Raw genomic sequence first — 20,290 nt, 5'->3', positions numbered from 1 at the left:
GCAGTTAACAGCAACCTCGCTGGAGCTCTGCAAAAGCCCAAACTGTGAGCGTTTCAGAATGGCAGTATGAGACAGGTCTGACACTGTAATGCAACTCCTGTGTGAAAGTGTCATCTTTTTTTTTTTACAAGGGAAGGGATAGGAGGGGAGTTTTCCAGGAAACTTCCAGAAGATAACTATGTGTGTTTTACCAAAGACAAATTTCATGGTAATTAATTAATTGCAGTTGGTAAAGATGATGGTGTGTCCTTTGGATCAACAGAAGTTCACTGTAATGTTAATGTCAGTGGTTAAAATCAGCAGACTGTCGTGGTAAGATAATGAATTCAAGTGGTCTGAGTTGTGGCACGATAAAAGCATGTTCTGAGTTACAGAATGAAGTTGACTGTTTGATGTAAATCTCTTGCCAGAAAAATTATGTCAGATTGATTATTGGCAGATCAAGCAGCCTCTGTACCTCTTCTGGTTAGAAAATGCTTTGAAAAACATAGAAGAAAGTAAGAATCATGTGAATTAACTGATGTGCAAAGATGGGCCCCGGTGAAAAACTAATTCCTCACCCAAAGCACCACAGAATGAGCCTAGATTTGTAGAGTGAAAAAAAAGAAGTCTTATAGGATTGCCCTATTCTAATGGTTTTATTTCCGTTGTGGGTACCTACGCCAATTCAGTATGAAGATTCATCTTCAAATAGGTTATGTGGGTTTTCCTCTCCTTCTGTGAAGCAGATATATGTGAACTTCATATAGATCTGCACCTTCTGAGTTAGGCTCCCCACCCTAAAACCTTTAGGCCAAACTTGGCTTAAATGTATACCAGGTGCACATTGCACCTGAGACTTGCAGCTAGGGAAACAGATGGCAGAACAGCATGGCTGTAACGCATAGCTAGTGTCAGGGTAGCAGCAGGCTGTGACATGTAGCTGCTTGCACAAGAAAAATGGCTTTGTCTTCCCCTTCCCTGCCCTTGGTTTTCCTGCTCATTCATCCTGCTGCCCCGTTCCTCACAGGTGAAGTTGGCCAGGTATCCCATATGTTCCTGCCTGTGTCGCCTGTGAATTGGACCTTTGGTTGTGTTCTGGAAAACACAACAACCCTCTAGCTTTTGATGTCAACAAGAGTTTATTTGAAATAAACACCATCATTATGTTAGACCTGCCTTGCATTTATGCTCGGCGTCTCTGTCCACTGTGGCTGTGCAGAGACATTCACAAATGCCCCTGTTGCTTTGGGTCGCCTGGGCTTTAACATTGCAGGACTCTGGCTTCCCACTTGTCACGCAGGCTTTGCTCTTCATCTTTTTGCTTCTAGCATAACCAGCCCAAAGAGGTTTAAGTATCTTACTTTATTTTGCAGCCTCTCGTTTTCATGTTTCGTTATCAACTGATGTCAGTCCCTGTAGCTCCACATATTGAGGCATTGTCCTTGCATTTGATTTATGGCTGATGGCTGTAATATAATTTGGCACCAACAGATATGTCATTGCGTGCCAGTAATTTGAGAACAGAGAGTGATTTGGACAAGCGATAGAACAGTCTGGTTTTTGTCGTCTGTGTCCCATCCCCAGCCCCTGCTTTAGCTGAGCACTCTTTCTTCCTAAAGCAATGTTGACATGTATATTCTGTCAGTCACAGCACACAGTATGTCATAAAATATTTTTGTTTGTTCATTTCAACAATGAAATCGTGGCAATGCCAAAATAAAAAAAAACTTACTATGAGGACTTTCAAAATCAACAGTATAGCATGACAAAGACAAAGCTAAATGAGAACAGCAGCTAGTCAGTTATCTTAGGCCAAAATTAAAGTACATTCAGCTTTTTAACTTCATTTTTATTGGATATAACTCAAGCAAAAAATAAAGCAATACAGATACAAGTTTTTTATAGAGATGTAAAAGGTCCTCATGTAGGAAATGTCTCAACTGTGGCATTACAGAAATTCTGTCAAGAATGCCTGGAGATTTTGAAACACTCTGATTTCTGACATTTTGAAAAGCTGGCTAAATCTTTCTGCTTCTGCTTAAAAGGCAGTTTTACAGCAGCACTGGAGAGAAGAAGCAGTAGTGTATGTATGATAATGTACAGATGATGACTTCTCAGGAAGGCATCAGAGTGCTTCACAGCTACCATGATATTAATAGAACCGCAGATAAGAAAGCAGCTGTTTGAACAAGAAAAGGTGGGTGATCTTGATTGTATTTTCAGACATTACCTAAAACAGTTTATCGACTTTGTACCTTGGCTTCCATTTTTGAAACATGAAATTAATTTGTAAAGTGCTTTAAACACGCAGGTCAAGCATCTCTCAACCCCCAGCCCCGCTCCCCAGAACCCCTGTCTGAAGCTACTTTGGGTTGGTATTGACTGCTTGATTCAGCTCACACTATATGTTGTATACTTAGTATATGCTAGCAGCCATCAGCAACTGAAGGTTTGAGGACAAAAGCTGAATTATCCACTGACAGATTATAACTTCTATGAAAGCAGCTACTGTAAGGGGACATCTCGAGACTATGTACACATTCCAGTTTGAATTCACTCTTCCTCGCAATGAATGCTTAATTTTGTGGTGCTATTAGAATAGGTTCCTATTAAGCTCAAAAATGGAAAAATGTCAGACTTAAATTGTGACTAGTAAATTTATTTTTTTTAACCTCTTCGTTTCAGTATTCGTCAGGATAATAGCGGAATGACCATGAAGCCGTGTACTGCAGTAAATCAGGGTCAACAGAAAGATGTAACTCCCTCTACCACAGAAGACCTGAAAGCAATTCCCCTCCCTGCTTTAGACACTTGAAGCTAAAACTGTAGAAGTTTAAGCTTCTACCTGCTATGTCTAGGAACCTTATGTGACCTAAAGGGTTTTATGTGGAAAGACCATTTTTAATCAGGGTTGAGAGATGACTAACAGAAGCAGGGTATATGGAACAGAACAAGGGTGCGACTCTGCGGCTGCTGAAACAATCAGGTTGATGGGAGGGACTGGCAGTTTGGTCAGCAGAGCCTGGTGGTCCGCTATGAGCCTTGCTCCAGTGAGCAAAAAGGACCAAACAAATTGTGCCTGCTGGATGAGGGATGCTGCAACCTATTTTGGAGTGCAGGTTTGGCCTTCCTGAAGTTTCCTACTAGATTCAGTACTGGCCAAGAAGCTGGGGCAAAGAAATACAGTATTTTGATATTGTAGCAGAGGGGTAGAATACTGCAGTTCCTTCCTATTTAGCTGCTGTAGGGTTCTAGCTGCTGCTGCATAATGAAATGGTTAACTTAACACACTTTAGCCACTGCCTGCAGGCTGCTTGCTGTTTGTCACTGAAGCCAAATCGCCTCTCTTCTTGCCCTGTTTCCCCTCTCCTTTCATACTGCTCTTGCAGGCTTAATTAGAAATGTTGGCTGCCAAAGCAGTAGTTGGGTGAATGCATTTGCAGGGACGTGTGTGTGTGTGTATTTGGCTCCTGGAAACAATTGAAAGCAAATTATTCTCTTTTGTTTTATGAGCTTTGCCTAAAAGGGAACAAAGAAAAGAAACTATCTTCAGTTACATAAGATGCCTTTCCACCACAATTCCTAGTTTGTGTTTCCCACGGTAACTAGGCACAATTGTTGCATGGTTTTGCTCTTGCAGAACAGGCATTACTGGAGTTAAGAGCACTGAAAAGAGTTTAAATGCCAATTTAAATTTTGGAATTAATTCTGATTTTGGGGAGTTCATGATCCTTGTGGTTTGCTACCTGCAAGTGTTTGAACCACACATGTTTACTAGCAAGAATGTCAATATAAAGCATGTTCCAACTCAAGTCTGAGTTGCTTACCAGATGTAACATTAGGAGTTTGCAGTGGGATGGGGTTAGTTACATTTCTATTTCCTGAACAGATACTTAGTTGCAGTATGCATTATTAACTGAGCGCAAATGGTTTTGAAAATTGTCCTGCATATATTAATCACTGTGCATGCAACAGAAAATGTCCCAAATTAACATAGCTAATCAAGAAAAACTGCAGAGTATTTTCTCAAATTAGAAAAGCAAGCCAGGAATCAGTGACCACACTGGCCAAACTGGTCTCTTGGTTAACCAAGAATAGCAGAGGGATTGGGAAGAGCCTACAACACTGACTTACCATCTGAGGAAAAGAGGGGACCTTTGGTCTTTTAAACATGTTCTGTAGAAAGAGAAGGCAGCACAGAGTATGCTGTGAGCAGCATTCACTCCACTTCGTGTGAGAAAGAAGGCTCTGCAGTGAAACCCTGAAGCCAGATATATTGGGGAAGCTGTAGTTGTAAGAAATTCACAGCTTAATCTGCCTATAGGGAAATGGGAGTTGGCTGTTAATGAGATACAAGAAAGATTTAGGGGTTCTGAATGTATGCTCAGACAGGGAAGAAACTGTTTTGAGTATTTCCTGGAATTCAACTTGACTACCCTTGCAACAGCTATTTCATATGGAATACATTCACACTGTAAAGTTATTACACTGCTCCCAAAAGGAGAGTTTTCCTGCTCTGTTGTCTTCTGTATAGATGAATGGGTAAAAGAAATACAAAGAAAGGGGAGGAGGGCACCACATATAACACTGGAGCATGGTGAGCAATAATAAGAGCTGCTGAGAAGAAGAGAGACAGTTTCCTAGAACAAGCACCTTGCTTAGACCTGAAGGTTGTGAGAGGACAGGAGAAATGAAGGTGGAGCCCTGCAGGACAGAGTGTATTTTTAGTAGGGTCAACCCTTCCTGGTACCAGGTTAGGGGTGTGGACTTGGCTAGGAAACACTATGATAAATGAGCAGGGACATTCAGCTTGGCTACAGGACCAGGAAAGGGCTTTGTTCTACACATGCTGCCCTTTCAAAGGGAATGGTGGCAGGGCAGTGGCACACTACCATTGTCTGAAAAGGACAAAGTTTAGCATGGCTCAGCTCAAAGGACTGCCAGTGTGAGTGGGGAAACAGCTATTCTTCAGACTGCTTCCAACCACAGGTGTAGTAGAGACAGTTGATGCAAGGAGCCAGACCAAAGCTACTCCAAAGCCCTGCAACACTTAACCTGTCAGCTTCTCAACACCAGCTACTCTTTCTGCTAATCCACTGTTGCACCCCCTCCCTTGCTAATGCAGATGTAACCACAGCTAAGTGGTTATATGACCAAACTAAGATTAAGTTAGAGCAGCATTTTGACAGCAAATTCAGGTAGCATGAGTTAGGCCCTTACCGCAAGTTACTAGCTTTTCAGAGCTTACAGCTAGATTTCAAAGAGGCTGAAATAAAAAGTTAATTGGCATTCAGCTTTTATTTACAAGATGTCTGAGATGTATACAGCAAGATTTGCTGAACCTGCTGAAGGAGGTTCAGAACTTCATGGGTAAAGCAGATGTAACAGCAGCATACAGTGACTTAACAGCATGGTGACTGGTGCAAAAATTTTGAAGTCGTATAGGAGGCTGGAAGTTTTATAGACGAGGTCTGAGGAGAATATTGTGTCAGTTATAGGAGAAGTGGTAGAGATCCTGTTTGACAGCCATGAGTAAACCAGGAACTCCTTGGCTACCCCCAAGTCTCGAAGAAAACACCACACTGGGAATGGCATCTTTGGAAGATGGGTGGGGAGAAGGGATGGTTCTAAGCAGACGGGCATCTTGAAGACTCCAGATTCTGGTGTAGCAATCCTGACCAACTGGAAAGGAAAGGACACCAGAATTCAACATCACACACAGCTCTGCAAGATCATCATCATAGAATCAGAAGGTCTATGGGGAAAAAAAACCCTGACCATTTCTACACACAATAGAGGCAAAAGTACTTATCAATACTTTGTAAAACAGGAATTCTACACTGAATACTGCAAAAGAGGGAAAAATGTGCATTTCCTATTAAGCAATAAAAGGGAGTGCTTTCCTCATTATCAAGCTCCTAAGCCAAAAAAAGGGGAGAAAAACTCAGTGTCAAATTAACCAGAATTCTTCTCATTATTCCATCACTTATTGACAAATCCAAGCAGAGGTCATCACTATGTTTACAGTGACATTGTGAAACTTGGCTATACTGTGCTTCGTTTATTGTTACTCTTCCTCCCCCGATGCCAACTAAAGTAAAATAATCTCCGACTGTAGCCAAATATATTCAAAATGAACCTGAGTGGTACAGACAGTTTACAATGCATTATGCTTACACGCCAATGCTTTACCACCTTACCCACTTAAGCACCAAACATACATATACATGGCCCTTAGTCTCTATATAAGGTTATCACCAAGCCTCCTGGTTACACATTGTGCCTCTGAATTTCAAAATTAAGTATGTTCTGCTCTACTCTTGAGACACACTGCAGAAAGGATAATGGGACTTTTCCAGGACACAGCAGATAAAGCCGTTAAGTGCTACACAGGAGTGATTACAGTAGGTGTGCATCCATAACATGATTTCTTAATTTTCATAGCATATTACAGTATGTCTAAGGCTAAATTTCTTCTGAATTTTAAAGAATTAGCAGCTTTACAGCTTCCAATAGCCGTAGCTAAGAAATACTCCTCTGGCATAAGAAAATCATTGCCATGCACGCTACAAGTAGAGGGGGAAAAAAGTCAACCCACCTGCTGTAAGAAGCCCTTCCTCCTCATTTACATGCAAAGGGAGAATAGCATATTCATTGTGATGACCTTTGTACTGTTTCACGCACTTTGCTGTTCTCAGGTCCCACAGTTTTATCTGCAAGTTGAAGTAATGGTTTGAAAGAGGATATATTAACAAAGGAGAGAACACTTGATGGTTGATCTCAGTGGATCTGAAGAGGACCCGTATATGGGACTACCACCCAGATCCATACTACCCCCCAAAGAATAGGCATCCACCCATGGGACTTGGATAAGCACCTGTCAGTGCTCAGATACTAAAAGGAACAGAATACCCTAAACGCAACAAAACCATACCTTTCCAGCCATATCTGCTGCCATGAGATAATGTTCAGCCTCAAGAAGGCGAAGAGATGTAACTGCTGAGTCATGGAAGAGACGAATTGCTTTCCAGCTCTGGCCCTTTCGGTTGCGTTGACGCACATCAATGCTGAAAATCTCACCTGACCGGCAGCCATTGTACAGCATTGGGGTCTGGAAGAATCCAAGAGAAAGCAGCGTACTATGTAACATCAGAAGGGATCTTACAAGTTATACCGACAGAAGCTTTGTAAAGCTTTTAAAGCTCTTTGGCGCAGTTGTCAAATGATTTTATTACCACAGGCATTAAGAACCAGAATTTTTATTACACACTGCACATTTTTCAGCCAACTCATTAGTTCCATTCAAACCTCAACTACTTTAGCTGTAAAAGCTTAGCTAGGCACATAAGAACTTAGTCTAACACAACAGCAAAACAGGAACTGGAATTCTCATATTCCAATTTTACCCTTCTCACTAAATCTTTGTGAAGAAATCCACTGTATAAGAGTTTTCTCCTTCTTGATGGAGACAGTACACTGAGTGTTAAATGAGGTAATTTGCCAAAACCAAAACAATTTTACAACACGTTATTACTATGCTCTTTGTACTTCCTTCATTTCCTTTTTACCTCTGTACAATTAACAAAAATTACCCCTGTTGCCACAGAGTTTGACATCAGTTCATCTTTTTTGTTGCTACTCAGTTGTGTGGAAGCATCAGACCACATCATTGTGGAACAGCTGTCCAACAGGAATTGTAATCACCACCTTATGTACAGCATGATGAGTCCCATCCCAAGCAGAAGAAAGCAGCCCACTGATGAGGCAGCGCTCTGAAAAAAATGGTGTATGTTTGTTTTTACCTGTATAGCAAACTGCTGTGCCAAGACATCACTACCAGTTCCAAATGTCTGTCGATGCCCTGTCACTACATTGGTCACAAGAACTCGTCTTGTCAGGCCTAAGGAAGACAGATTATGTTTGTTTAGCTGCAATTTGGGTAGCAGCTGGGGATTAATGCAAGAAGTCTTTCCCACCAAGATAGGAGTTGCTAGCCTTGCAGATCACCTGTGCTGAAGCAGTTGTCTGCTTGGGGATTCAGGCACCAAGCACAGGACCAGGCAGTGGATATCTTGAAGCTGCACAGCATTCCAGGTCGATCTCCTAGGAGAGAGGAGCAACACATGAAGCATCCATAAAATGCTAGGACAGGATGATAACTCGGAAAACTTCTCTGGATTTCCATACTTCTTTCAATATTTCAGTCTGAAGCAGAGAAAATGTTACCCAATTAGTGTCCCTGTGCTACTCAAGAGACAGGAAACAAAAGTCAGACTTCATGACTGTAAGCTGAAGACTTACAGTCTGTATAGATAGAGGATTGTGAGAGATTGTGAAATTTATTCAGTAGTTAGAGGGTTGACACTGGCAGGAAAGAGAAAAATAACATTTGCCTTACAGCTCTAAGTAAGCCATATTATAAAGACAAGTGGGCTAGAAACACAAAACATTTACTTTACAGGCTATAGATTAGCCAAAGCCTAACCTGTAGGTTCTTGGCCTGCCTACTAAAAAAAAACCAAAATAAACATTTGAATAAGTAACAATAACCTAGTAGCTCCTGCACAAAGTCTACTAATTGACATAAATTTTAAGTCCTCAGTTTTTACTTCTTTCCTTCATGGCACATCCACCATGTTCATACATACGTCAGTCAGCACAGGTGACATGTCTGAAACATGGTTTTAGACAGGTTAATCTCTGCTTTGCATCTACTTAGCAGGTTCCCCCAAACCAACAATTTAGGAGAGTGAAGTAAGTCAAGAAACTTGGAAATACCTAAAACAGTCAACAGGAAATACTAGACAGGAGGACTTTGGTGGAACTTGGCACATCTGACTATGGCGAAGAGCTTAAAACGTTCTACAAAGCAACTGGGCAGGCTGGCCTAGTAGCAATCCACCTTCAGTGACTCTTCAAGTTCATGCTAACACTATGCATATATATTTTTTTTTTAAATGGCTGCATAAATAGCATGACATTAACATTTTAAAATAAATCCATAACTCTTATCTATCACAGATTTCCTCTGTATAAACTTAACTGATCATGTCTGAATGGAAACCAGGTGTAGAGGACTGTACTGTGTGACCTGAAGAAGCATGGTTCTGACATCTATCAAGAAAGTTTAATCAATAAAGTCCTGCTGCCAAGAGCATTGAACAAACAAATACATAAAGATACAGCTACAGCCATCAGACTTAAGACACAGGATTCTCTAAATCAACTACGCTTACACACAACTGAGCATGAGCTTGTACAAGGAGTTATGGGCTGAGACATTTATCAGCTTTCCACCTTCGATTAATCCGCTGAGCATACTTGTGTAGCTACTACGAGAAGGGATTCTGCAATGATTCTAGACAGTCTATAAGGAAATTTGAGTACTTCTTGTGTGCAGTTTCTGAGTATTAGTTACAGGCCAAGCTACTCGTGAAAAATCTCAAATGTTTACTTTACAAGTGAGGTGCTCGCTTGCCAAAGTCAAGTACTACACCATCACCAGCTAAAAATAAACTAGTGCTCTGAATACTGCTTGTTAATTAATCCTTAAGGCAAGTTCTTTTATCTGTTCCCTTCTTAAACTGTTTTAGACTTTCTAAGTTTTACAAGAATACAACAGTCTCAGCTACTGAAGAGAAGTGCAGAAATAATCTTTCTTTTGTGCTCTTTCCATACCACAACTATCAAAAATTGGAGACAAAAACCCAACAAAAACACCCTACCTGGGTTAGTGCTGCTGAACAATGACGCTGGAAGCAGACTGGCACAGCCTGGTGTTTCTGCAATTCCCATGAGACACAGCTTGCTGAAGTGAGTTAAGGAAAACAAAGATCTCTCCCTAGAATAGAACAGGCTGCCTAACATTTATAGCTGGGAAAAGCAAGATACTCTGACACAGCCACAGCTCACGCTACTTTCCTTTTGAGATCTTTGATGTTACAGTTTACAATTAAGTCTTGACTCTTCTTTCATAGGAAAGAGCTACAAAGAACTCCCATTCTTGCTTATTTTCACTACCAGAAGGGTAAGGTAAGAGGAATACTGAGGCATCTTGCTAGTGATAGAAAAAGAACTGCATGGCCTACACAGCTCATTCTTCTCATCTTTACATGCTGATGGCACTACATTAATATAGGTCTGGTTTTCATAGAGATAAGTTGGAAAACTGGGAGCACACAATGGGGAGACAAGGAAGACTCACTTTAGATTACATTAAAATACTTTCTAAAGATTATAAGAGGTATAAATAGGATTTGAAAGCCACATTTCAAGTTCAGTGAGGTAAATCTGTGACATGACTATGAAAAAGCACAAAATAACCAAACGAAACAATCCCAAAGGCCTAACTAGCTGTGAGCAAGCCCAATGAACTCCTGCCACCTTCTGGATCAGTCCTGAATTGCTTGGCTTTCCCCATGAGACATTACATACATTTCCATACAATGTCCTCTCTTTCAGCACTTCAAAAGCACATCTGTTGCCTGCCATCTCCTGCGTTAAAATCCCCTGTTCTTCCTCTCTTCTGAACTCTGCATTGTCCATTACTGCTTCCTCTACTATACCATCAGCCTCTTCTGAGACAGATCTGCAGAACATGCTCTTAAAGTTGCAGACCGTGATGCCAATGAATTGTCTTGCTCCCATTCTCCTCTTGCCCCAACAACATAGGAATGGTTTACAACAGAAACTAACCAACTACTTTCAAAGACGTCCAATTTACAGAGAAAGTTATTTGCCTTAACCCTCTCTCTTGTTCTTTGCCCCAGCCAATTTTTAAACATCAGATCGACTTGGATGTGGCATGTACACTATTAAGGAAGTAGGAAGCCTCCAGGGCAGGAAACATGGTCTTTCACCTACTATTACACTGAACAGTTCTACACATATCTATAACAGAACCATAGATTTGTCTCATTAGCTCCGACATCTTTATATTTTTATAACTTCCTCTGTTTTACAGAAAACTGAATTTCTGGGGCAACTACATGAGACGTCTTCCTGGAAGTTAGTTGTTCTGTGCAGCATAATGCAGACTTCAAAAAGCTGACGTGAAATTTTTCTGTTTTAAAAAGGATATAAAACATGAGAATCTGGATGAGTCAATGATGCCCAGCACACAGAATTCACCTTCAGACACAAGAAGACATACTATTTTTGTGATCCCTTCGACAATTCATGAAAGGGTATTTCCATGCAAAGATGACATAGAGCTATGTGCTGGGCACACTTCCTTAGCCCACTAAATAGCCCAGTAATGGGACATGAGCATTTTAGCGTCACACTCCTCTCAAATGTAGGAGCAGCATTGAGAAGTCTGTGCAAACACGGATTGAGGCACCAGGCACAACCTCTTATTCAAGGGATCATCCTTAAAAGAATCTGAGCACGAAGAGATTATGAAAGCCTGCTTTAAATATTCTTCATGTTCAAGGATAAACACATTTTCCCAAGATTATTTTTAACAAAGCAGCATGCAAATCTTAGTAATTTCTGGCCCTCAACATCAGTTTTGTCAGCTATGGCCAAGTGCAACTCTGACGTAAGCACTATCCTCAGAAGCTGGTACTTCTACATAGCCTTCCATTCCAATTGTAGCGTAACTTTCCTGAGAACTAACACTGGTACTGAGGACTTTCAGAGACAAATTTACTGTGATTCTGCATTTATCCAAGCTTGACATTGCTAGATCCTTCCATTCTCTCCAAACCCCTTCCCTAACCCTCATGCAGTTCCACCTGGGCCTCCCAAGGAACAGCGTTCTGAGGATGCAATAACTGAAGGAAGCAGGAACAGAACAAAGTACTTTGCGGTTTGTGAAGTAGAGGTTGTCATACATCTCCACAGTGAGAGACTCCTTCCCCAAACCACTGAGGTTGATGATACCATATTTACATCCTCCATGCTCCACATCGTTCACAGTGAATATCCGTTCACAAGCAACATCTGCCTGTAAAATAAAAGCTTACTGGTCACACTTGCCTAGAAACTTACAGAAAAAAACAGCTTGAAGGAGCTGCATTAGGTCTACAATGAAACACTACATTAATTCTGACCCCTTTAATACCGTCAACTTTCCATTCATCTCTCAAAACAGTGGCCAACTACTTTTTATATACATGCACAGAAAAAACATGACTAAGAAAAGGATTTAGTCCTTGAGTAACAGTAAATACTCTTTCCAATTGTATCAGCTCTAGACACTTACTCTGGTTGATTAGTAAGCACAGACAGGTGGTGTTGGTAGAGGACTCAGAACAAAAATTTACATCTTATCAAAAGTACATGTGGAATTCTCCTGCTGTTGGATCACAGCAAAAAGGCTGTTGCTATATTTCAACTTCTCTTTTTTGACACTAAGTTTCTGACTCCCTTCTGGCTTCAGCTACCTATGCAGTGCTCTGTTTACAAGGCCACGAGCTGGTCCTGGAGAGCTTCCTACATAGACTGTGAAAGATATTTGCTCCAGAGACCTCCCCTGCACATGCAGTACCATCAAAACCAGCAGAAACTGTCTTCAGATCATGAGATGTAAAATGATTGCTGATGTTATAGATTCTCTGGGCCACAGACCTTGCCACTCCCAACATTCTTCTCTTCTACTTTCTTCTTCTTTCTCTTAATCCTTTCCACTCCCCCTCCCAGCCCTGCACTAGTTATCCACTCCATTCCTGTTTATTTCTAAGAGAACATGTTGATCAGCTTCAAAAAAAACTGCAACACTTTCATATCCAACCTTTTCATCATTTTCCTTTCTAGGAAAGGTAACAGCCTCTTCCTAACTGTTTATAATCACCAAGCACAGACTTTGAGAACTGACACAACAGGAATAATGCATCTTTGAAAGCAAAATTTGACCTGTGGGATTTGATTACAAGATCATGAATTTTCACTGAAAGTGGGCTCTCTTTATCCTGAAGACTTAATGGTTCTCAACATACCACAATTATTTTAAAATTGTTGGTTCCAGCAACTGAGGAATCTGGACTGCGAATTTCTATCTTCTTCCTCTGCATGCAATTCACTTTTAGTTCATGGACCAGCCTGTAAAAGCAGGAGGGGGAGCAGGAGGAAGAGAAAATTCAGGTAAGCCTAGGTTTAATACCAGTGAAAGGAATTCTGGATAGGATATCCAGAACTGCTTCTCAATCACAGAAGATAAAATGCCTGAACAACTAGCATGATGCAATTTCACTTACATAACTCATGAATATGTGCATCTTCCTCATTCATGGATTTTCATCAACCCCAGCACATCTTTAGTAGCAGAAACAACAAAATAGCAAGTCACTAACTTGCTTTCTGTGCTGTTACTGAATCTGAGCTATCTTAGCTATTCTAACAGGGGGACACGGGGAACAGTCATGTCAGTTGAAGTGCATTCATCTGAAGAAAAGCTGCCCTGTATTCATAAAGCACAATGTGGCAAACCAGCATATATAGAAAAAAATTTGAAGTTTTAAACTCCATTTATCTGAAATTGGGAAACCTCTTCATCTGACTTCTCATCACTTCAGTAATCTGATTATAAAAGAACTATTTTTTTACTACAAGTAATGTGTTCCTCTGTCAACAGTGGAGCAGTAAGAAATGCAAAAAACCTCACAGAAACAGTTGCACTAACAACAAAATTTGGCATTGCAAACAGAAGACAAATCAAATCATTGTACCTGCAGTAACTTGTGGAGCTGAGCAAACCCAGCTGCCTTTTCTGTAACAGCATAGATGAGCTCAGTCCAGCCCTTGTTGTTTTCTGTAAGAGAATAACATGAAAGTGTACTCAGTTATTTGCTTGTTTATGATTCAAACATGGCTATTGGTCTTAGATGTTTGGGATAGTTAGGTAACTTTTTCCTCTAGCCTATATACATTAAAATTTTCAGAACATCTATAGAACACATGCCAGCACCACCTCCCTGGTGTACTGCAGTAAGTAGACAAGAATATATTCCTGAGATGTGGGGTGCTTCTATAAATAGAAGAAAGAGGAAACCCCCAGAAAACAACAGCCATTGTTTTCACTTGACATAATCAGCAGTACCACCCTGAGGTATGAAGTCACCTTCTGGTTTCACTATGACACCTTAAATTCTTATTATACAGCAAAATTTTCTATCACAACAAGACTGTTATTAACTAGGTGGTCTTACTACTGCAGTAAAATACTTCTCCATTCATCATTTTTTTAAATTTCATACAAACACTTTCTGGGGTGACCAAAGGATAGAGTACTTTGCAAAGTTATAGACTAAGCAACCTTTTTGATAATGCTCTGAGAAAGCAAGTATTTAAGGCTCCCAGATAAGAACATTTTGAGTCTAAGTCAGATGTCTGATTCTATAGCCATGTTTTGAGAAGAAAACTATATCCACAGTTCCCATTAACAGTAACGTGGCCAGCAGCTTTTTGGTATCTATGAAACCTAAATTGCTCATGGAAATAGCTAAACCAACTAATTAAAAAAAAAAAGCCAAAACCAAACCAACAGCAACACTTTCACAGTGAAGACTGAGGAGCTGAATAGCTGGTTGAAGTGAGAACTTCATTACCCAAGGAGAAAAATACTACTTGCTTCTTCCAAATGACAGCATACTTAAGCTGACCTGTGATTTGTAAAGTTATAATATACAGCTTTCAGGTCATTAAAAAATATCCTTGTTGGTTATTTTACCCAGATTATAGATATGCAGCATCAGCATTAACTCTGCTGTAACACTTCATCATGAAAAGCATACAGGCTTTCCAGGCATAAACATAAGACCCATCTCAATTTTACCTGTCCATAAAAATTCTTCATGAAAAGACTGTTTCCACAAAGTATCATGAATATTGTTTCTTCAGGGTCCAGGAATATGATATGATGATTTATTAAGCATATGCAAAACTTAAAATCAAGACCCCACTTCACCAATTCAAGACAGGGATTTGAAACCTGGCATCTAATGTCCTGACTCAAGTGTAACTGTTGGACAATCTGCAATTCTGAGCAGTTCCTGTCTCTTTACAAGTTTGTTGTTTGTAATGACTTGCTTTCATTCCTGTGTGGAACAGCCAAACAAAAGGCTTCAAGGACTATAAATTCTCAGCAAAAAAGAAATTTTCATTTCTTCAGACAGCTTAGGGAAATGTACCACAACCAGAATTGAAAGGCTTTAGCTTATAATCTGTCCTGGGCCAGAGCACAATAAAGCCTAATTGCAATCTTTTTCAGAATGTACCTTCTCTTGTTTTTCTTCCTCTTCCAAGAGTCTCAGTCTTTTGCATTCCATCGCCTTGTACTGAATGCTCTCCTTGGTGAGTGGGTTGTAGTTATTATGTCCAGGCAGCAGGCGAAAATACCGGTTCTTTTCTGAGTCATAGTAAAATCCCGGCAGTTCTTAGGGGGAGTGGAAAAAAAAGGTGGCAAAACCCAGGCAAAAATCAGATGCACAACTAAGTTTGTTTATTGCTCTTTGACATCCCACATTTTCATGGGAATGTCAGAGTCACAAGGCTCAAAGCTCTTTCTCCCAGCAGGTCCCAAGCATGATACACAGACTAGGAATAGACAATAGCAACTTAAGGGAAAAAAAGATTATTTACAGTTTCAAATGCAGTGTCATTACACAGGTATGGAAGGGATGTCACCACTGACCAAGATGAAATTCAGACAGATGAGTGAGGCAGAGAAGAAAGGTTTTGCTGCAGAACATAAATGACATTTCTTCATAAATCAGCCATGAGGGCTGCATAGGGTTTGTGTGGCAAGGTTTTGGTAGTGGGGGAGCTGCAGGGATGGCTACTGTGAGAAGCTGCTAGAAGCTTCCCCTATGTCCAACAGAGCCAATGCCAGCTGGCTCCAAGACAGATCTGCTGCTGGCCAAGGCTGAGCCAGTCAGCAACAGTGGTAGCACCTCTGGGATAACATAGTTAAAAAGGGGGAAAAAAGCCCATGCAACAGCAATCGAAGAGAGGAGTGAGAATATGAAAGAGGAACAGATGTCTACAGACACCAAGATCAGTGAAAAAGGAGGAGGGGGAGGAGGTGCTCCAGGCACTGTGGTGAATACTATGGTGAGGCAGGCTCTCCCCCTGCAGCCCATGGAGCTCCATGGTGGATCACATCTCCACCTGCAGCACATAAAGGACCCCACACTGGAGCAGGTGGATGCCCAAAGTAGGCTGTGACCCTGCGAGAAGCCCAGGCTGGAGCAGGCTCTTGGCAGCACCTGTGGACCCATGGTGAGAGGAGCCCACACTGGAGCAGGTTTGCTGGCAGGACTTGTGACCCTGCAGAGGACCCATGCTGGAGCAGATTGTTCCTGAAGGACAGCACTCCGTGGAGGGGACCCAGGCTGAAGCACTTTGTGAAGAACTGCAGCCCGTGGGAAGGACTCGTTGCAGAAGTTTGTGGAGGACTGTCTCTCATGGGAGGGACCCCACACTGGAGCAGGGGAAGGGTGTGAGGAGTCCTCCCCCTGAGGAGGGAGCTGCAGAGAAAGTACATGATGAACTGACTGCAACTCCCATTCCCTATCCCCCTGCACTGCTCAGGGGGAGGAGGTAGAGAAAATCAGGAGGAAGCTGAGCCCAGGAAGAAGGGAGAGGTGGGGGAAAGTGTTCTAAGATTTGGTTTTAGTTTTCATTATCCTACTCTGATTTGATTAGTAATTAAATTAATTAATTTAAATTAATTTCTCCCCAAGTTTGTTTTGCCTGTGACAGTAATTGCTGCATGATCTCCCCCTGCCCTTATGTAGGCCTACGAGCCTTTTGTTGCACCTTCTCTCCCCTGTCCGGCTGAGGAGGGGAGTGATAGAGTGGCTTTGGTGGGCACCTGGCATCCAGCCAGGGTCAGCCCACCACAAGGTGACACTCTTGGTTAAAAGAGTAGGTAGGGCAGTCTCAAACAAACAAACAAACAGAAAACTGACAATGAGGTATCACCCAAACCAAAATAAAGTGATTCACTTCCCAGAACAGACCACTTTCTTCAACACATAGGAGAGATTTAGATACAATCAAGAGTACATTTAGACAATACACAGAGGCTCCTTCCAAAAATAAACTGGGATGAAAGAAACATTCAATTTTAGCGCTTCACTGCCCAGGTAAATTCAGAGGCAGACAGGCAAAATACTTCGACAGATTTATAATGGTACATTGTCCCCAGACAAATTATTTTATTCAGCAGATGTGAGTGTTAACACCTTCATTTCAGGAGTTTTTATTTAAACCTTTATTGACTACCAGAAATTGCTTTTGAAGTAACCTCTTTTTGCTGCTGCTTACAATTGAGCTTCTTGTCAGCATCTTTTAGGTTTCAGCTTAGCAACAAATGACCAAGATTTATTCAGGTCAACAAAAATATAAAGTTAGTGAATGAATTGGTAAGGTTCATAAAAGCACACTGCATTTAGTATACAGAATCTAATTACACAGCAATAAATGTTTTGCAGGATACATCTAACATGCTCACAACCTCTTAAGCACAAAAGGATGATATACCCTGGCTTTGTCTGCTGTTAAGAGGTTAGAAAGTCAGTGGTTTTCAGGACTATTCTGTTGTGGAGAAATGTATGTTCCCACAGGCTTAGCTTTTGCTAGGGTTGTTTAACAAGTCAGGAAACCAGAATGCAAACAGGGCATCTTGCTCAATAGCACTGGTACTGCATCAAGTCTAGTTTCAGCAGTCAACTCCCCAGTAATGAACAAACATTTAGCCAGAGTGTATTTCTTACAGATACAAATACACTGGAGGCATAGAGAGAAGTGATTTCTGCCCCCCCAGCCCTGAAGTGATGGATTTTTTTATAAGACTGAATAACTGGATGCAAGTTGTAATTTTTCATATGCTCTTATTTTCTTTGCTTATTTAATGTTTCTATTGAAAGATGTATTTCATAACATCTTCAGCACATACGAGAAAAGAAACAAAGTTCATTTTCTTCCCAAAGCAACATCTCTGGATTGAGAAACAAATTCTGGCACATGGGAAGCACTTGTGGGCCTGAAAGTGCATTTGGCCCTGCTCTCTAGATTCTCACTACATCTTAGTATATCACCTGATGTTACTTTTCTCTACAAACTTTACTGCTTATATTCTTCCTGTAACACCATACTATTAAAGCAGCTACTACTACTTTTTTGATACAGTCAGCATATAGACAGATTTTTGACCCATAAACATGGTCTCTTACCCGGCACTACAGAGTTCTGTGTTAAACTGGACGAAGAAGGATCTCCACTGCAGCTGGGGCCTGCATTCACTGGGGTCTGGGGTTCCTCCTGTTCTGGCCTGAAAAAATAGCATTGCCTTCAAGACAGGCTGACAATTGTCCTACGCATCTTTCTCACAAAGGATCTAGAAAGCAGCTTGCTATTGACATTAATGGAGTACACTTTTGCAGGGCTGCAATAAGCACGCTGTGCGTATCACCATATACTAAACTATAAAAATGAAACAGTAAAAATATTCAGCTTAAAAACCTCTCAAGAACACTAGATACCAACATCTTAAAAGCCTTAATTACTTGGTACAACATTAAAGGTGGCTGCTGATTCTGCAAGCCTTCCACTCTTTTCAGGGAAACAGTAATTCTGGGCATTTTACTATATCCCGATTAGAAAAAAAACCCACTCTTGAAAGCATGTAAGTTTTCACAGCATAAAGCAAGACACAGCATCAGTAAAACACTGATGTCAGGTCAAAAATATTTTGCCATTCTCTTCTCGACAAGAATTTCAGCGATGAGGTTCAGAAACATGCAACAAACAAAAGTTTAATGAAAAGTCTCTGCTTTTGTAATAAACATTGCAGTTGACAGCACAACTGCAGCTTTCTTCTTTTTGAAATAATTTAAATGGACGGATTCAGTACTGATGAGCAAAATTCCACTGGGATGTTTTCTGAATCACCTGTGCAATTCTCACTTTTTAAAGACAGGTCATATTACATGTCATCTTAAAAGCATTAGGCCAAGATGTTCTACAAGAGATGCAATTTATTGAAAACAAAACAACAAAGAAATTCTAGTTCCCATACCAGCTCTATTGCTGTTTTATTATACAACTTTGAAAATAGTTAAAGAACATAACTGACATACCCACACCAAACCCAAGCACTTTAATTCTATATTCACTGAATTAGGGCCCACTTGCATTTCTAACTTTTCCTACACAAACACAACTAACAGGGCAACTGATATATATGTATATGTGTCTCTCTCTAAAAGTATATTAAAAAAATCCTTAGAGCATTAAAGCAAAAGATTGGCCACTTTTATTCCTGCAGGAAGCACTAAGGAAAGAACACAAGAAAGAAGCCATAAAAGTAGCTCTCAAACAGGCAAGTATAAGTTCTAAAGTTTAAAATGTACTTTTCTGAAAGAATCAGTTTTCAAGGCAGTGGATTGTTCCTGAAACCTTGTTTCACTTTCCTGAACTGCTAGATGTAGCATTATTACCACATTACTTAACACGCTTTCAGACTTTCAGGAAGATCCTTTAATGATAGTTTTTACACTAGTAGACACATGCATAAAACAAACAGGCAGGTGGAATGAAGTACTTGCAAACATTTTTCTTCCCTGAATTATCTTTGCATACTGATGAAGATTTTATGGATGATCAGACACACCTGAAAGGACTAGCCCATGGAACCACATCTCAGTTTAAAATCAATACACAGTTGTGAACATATGATAAATTTCCAGAAATCAGTGCACTTGCACTTCCACTCCCATGAGGGATAACAGCGATAAGAGGAGTACTGTCTACTAGATTTTTAGATGGCAACCCTCCCAGTTCTAGCCACCATTCTGCAAATTTAATTAGGTGTAGCATCTAACAGCTTAACCCATGGTAAGCACAAGCTGCATATACTTGCCTTTCAGTACAGTTATTGTGACTGGGTCTTCTGTACCGATGAGGATGGTAGCTGTGCTTGCGATTACTCCATCTCTGTTTTTCTCTGCTTCTCCAGTAATTTCTCTTCATTTCTACCTATAAAGAAAACATACACACATACTTCAACGCTACTTGCCTCGAGTAGTCCAAGAGACAAGACAGTCTTTTAACATGGCCTCTTTTCAAACAGTTCAAAAAGCTCTGCAGTGGCCAGGAGATCAAAGCCAAGAAAACACATTTTTAAAGATAAATACTTTAAAGTGCAAACGGCATCAGACCTTAAGAAAAGAAAGGCAGAACAGCACCCTGGGCCGTTTGAAGGGAGGCTGAAGGAAGCACGGTAGGGTGTTGACCGCCTCCTGCGTACAGCGCTAATAAACTGCTATTACTAACGGCGGCCAAGTCCCACCGCCGAGCTGAA

General features: G+C 40.8%; 1 protein-coding gene across 2 annotated transcripts; it reads right to left on the bottom strand.

Annotated features, from left to right (window-relative positions):
- Positions 1 to 5,262: 5,262 nt before the first annotated feature.
- On the bottom strand, positions 5,263 to 19,959 carry DCAF4L2 (DDB1 and CUL4 associated factor 4-like 2). Of its 2 annotated transcripts, XM_010287186.1 has the most exons (13): positions 19,850 to 19,959; positions 18,162 to 18,259; positions 15,201 to 15,358; positions 13,653 to 13,735; positions 12,924 to 13,026; positions 11,789 to 11,932; positions 11,063 to 11,112; positions 9,708 to 9,787; positions 7,990 to 8,085; positions 7,785 to 7,882; positions 6,917 to 7,093; positions 6,581 to 6,695; positions 5,263 to 5,664 (listed from the first exon to the last, which is right to left on the bottom strand). In XM_010287186.1, exons 1-13 carry the CDS (start codon positions 19,957 to 19,959, stop codon positions 5,471 to 5,473), a joined length of 1,506 nt encoding a protein of 501 aa, XP_010285488.1. In that variant the 3' UTR covers positions 5,263 to 5,470. The 2 variants fall into 2 exon arrangements, with proteins under 2 accessions (XP_010285488.1, XP_010285489.1); XM_010287187.1 differs by lacking the exons at positions 12,924 to 13,026; positions 13,653 to 13,735; positions 18,162 to 18,259; positions 19,850 to 19,959 and adding an exon at positions 9,479 to 9,487 and having other exon boundaries at positions 7,990 to 8,082; positions 15,201 to 15,350.
- Positions 19,960 to 20,290: the final 331 nt, after the last annotated feature.

Source organism: Phaethon lepturus, unplaced genomic scaffold (genome assembly GCF_000687285.1).
Source record: "Phaethon lepturus isolate BGI_N335 unplaced genomic scaffold, ASM68728v1 scaffold3175, whole genome shotgun sequence".
NCBI classification, from domain to species: Eukaryota; Metazoa; Chordata; class Aves; order Phaethontiformes; family Phaethontidae; genus Phaethon; species Phaethon lepturus.
This window is presented reverse-complemented; position numbering and strand designations above follow the sequence as displayed.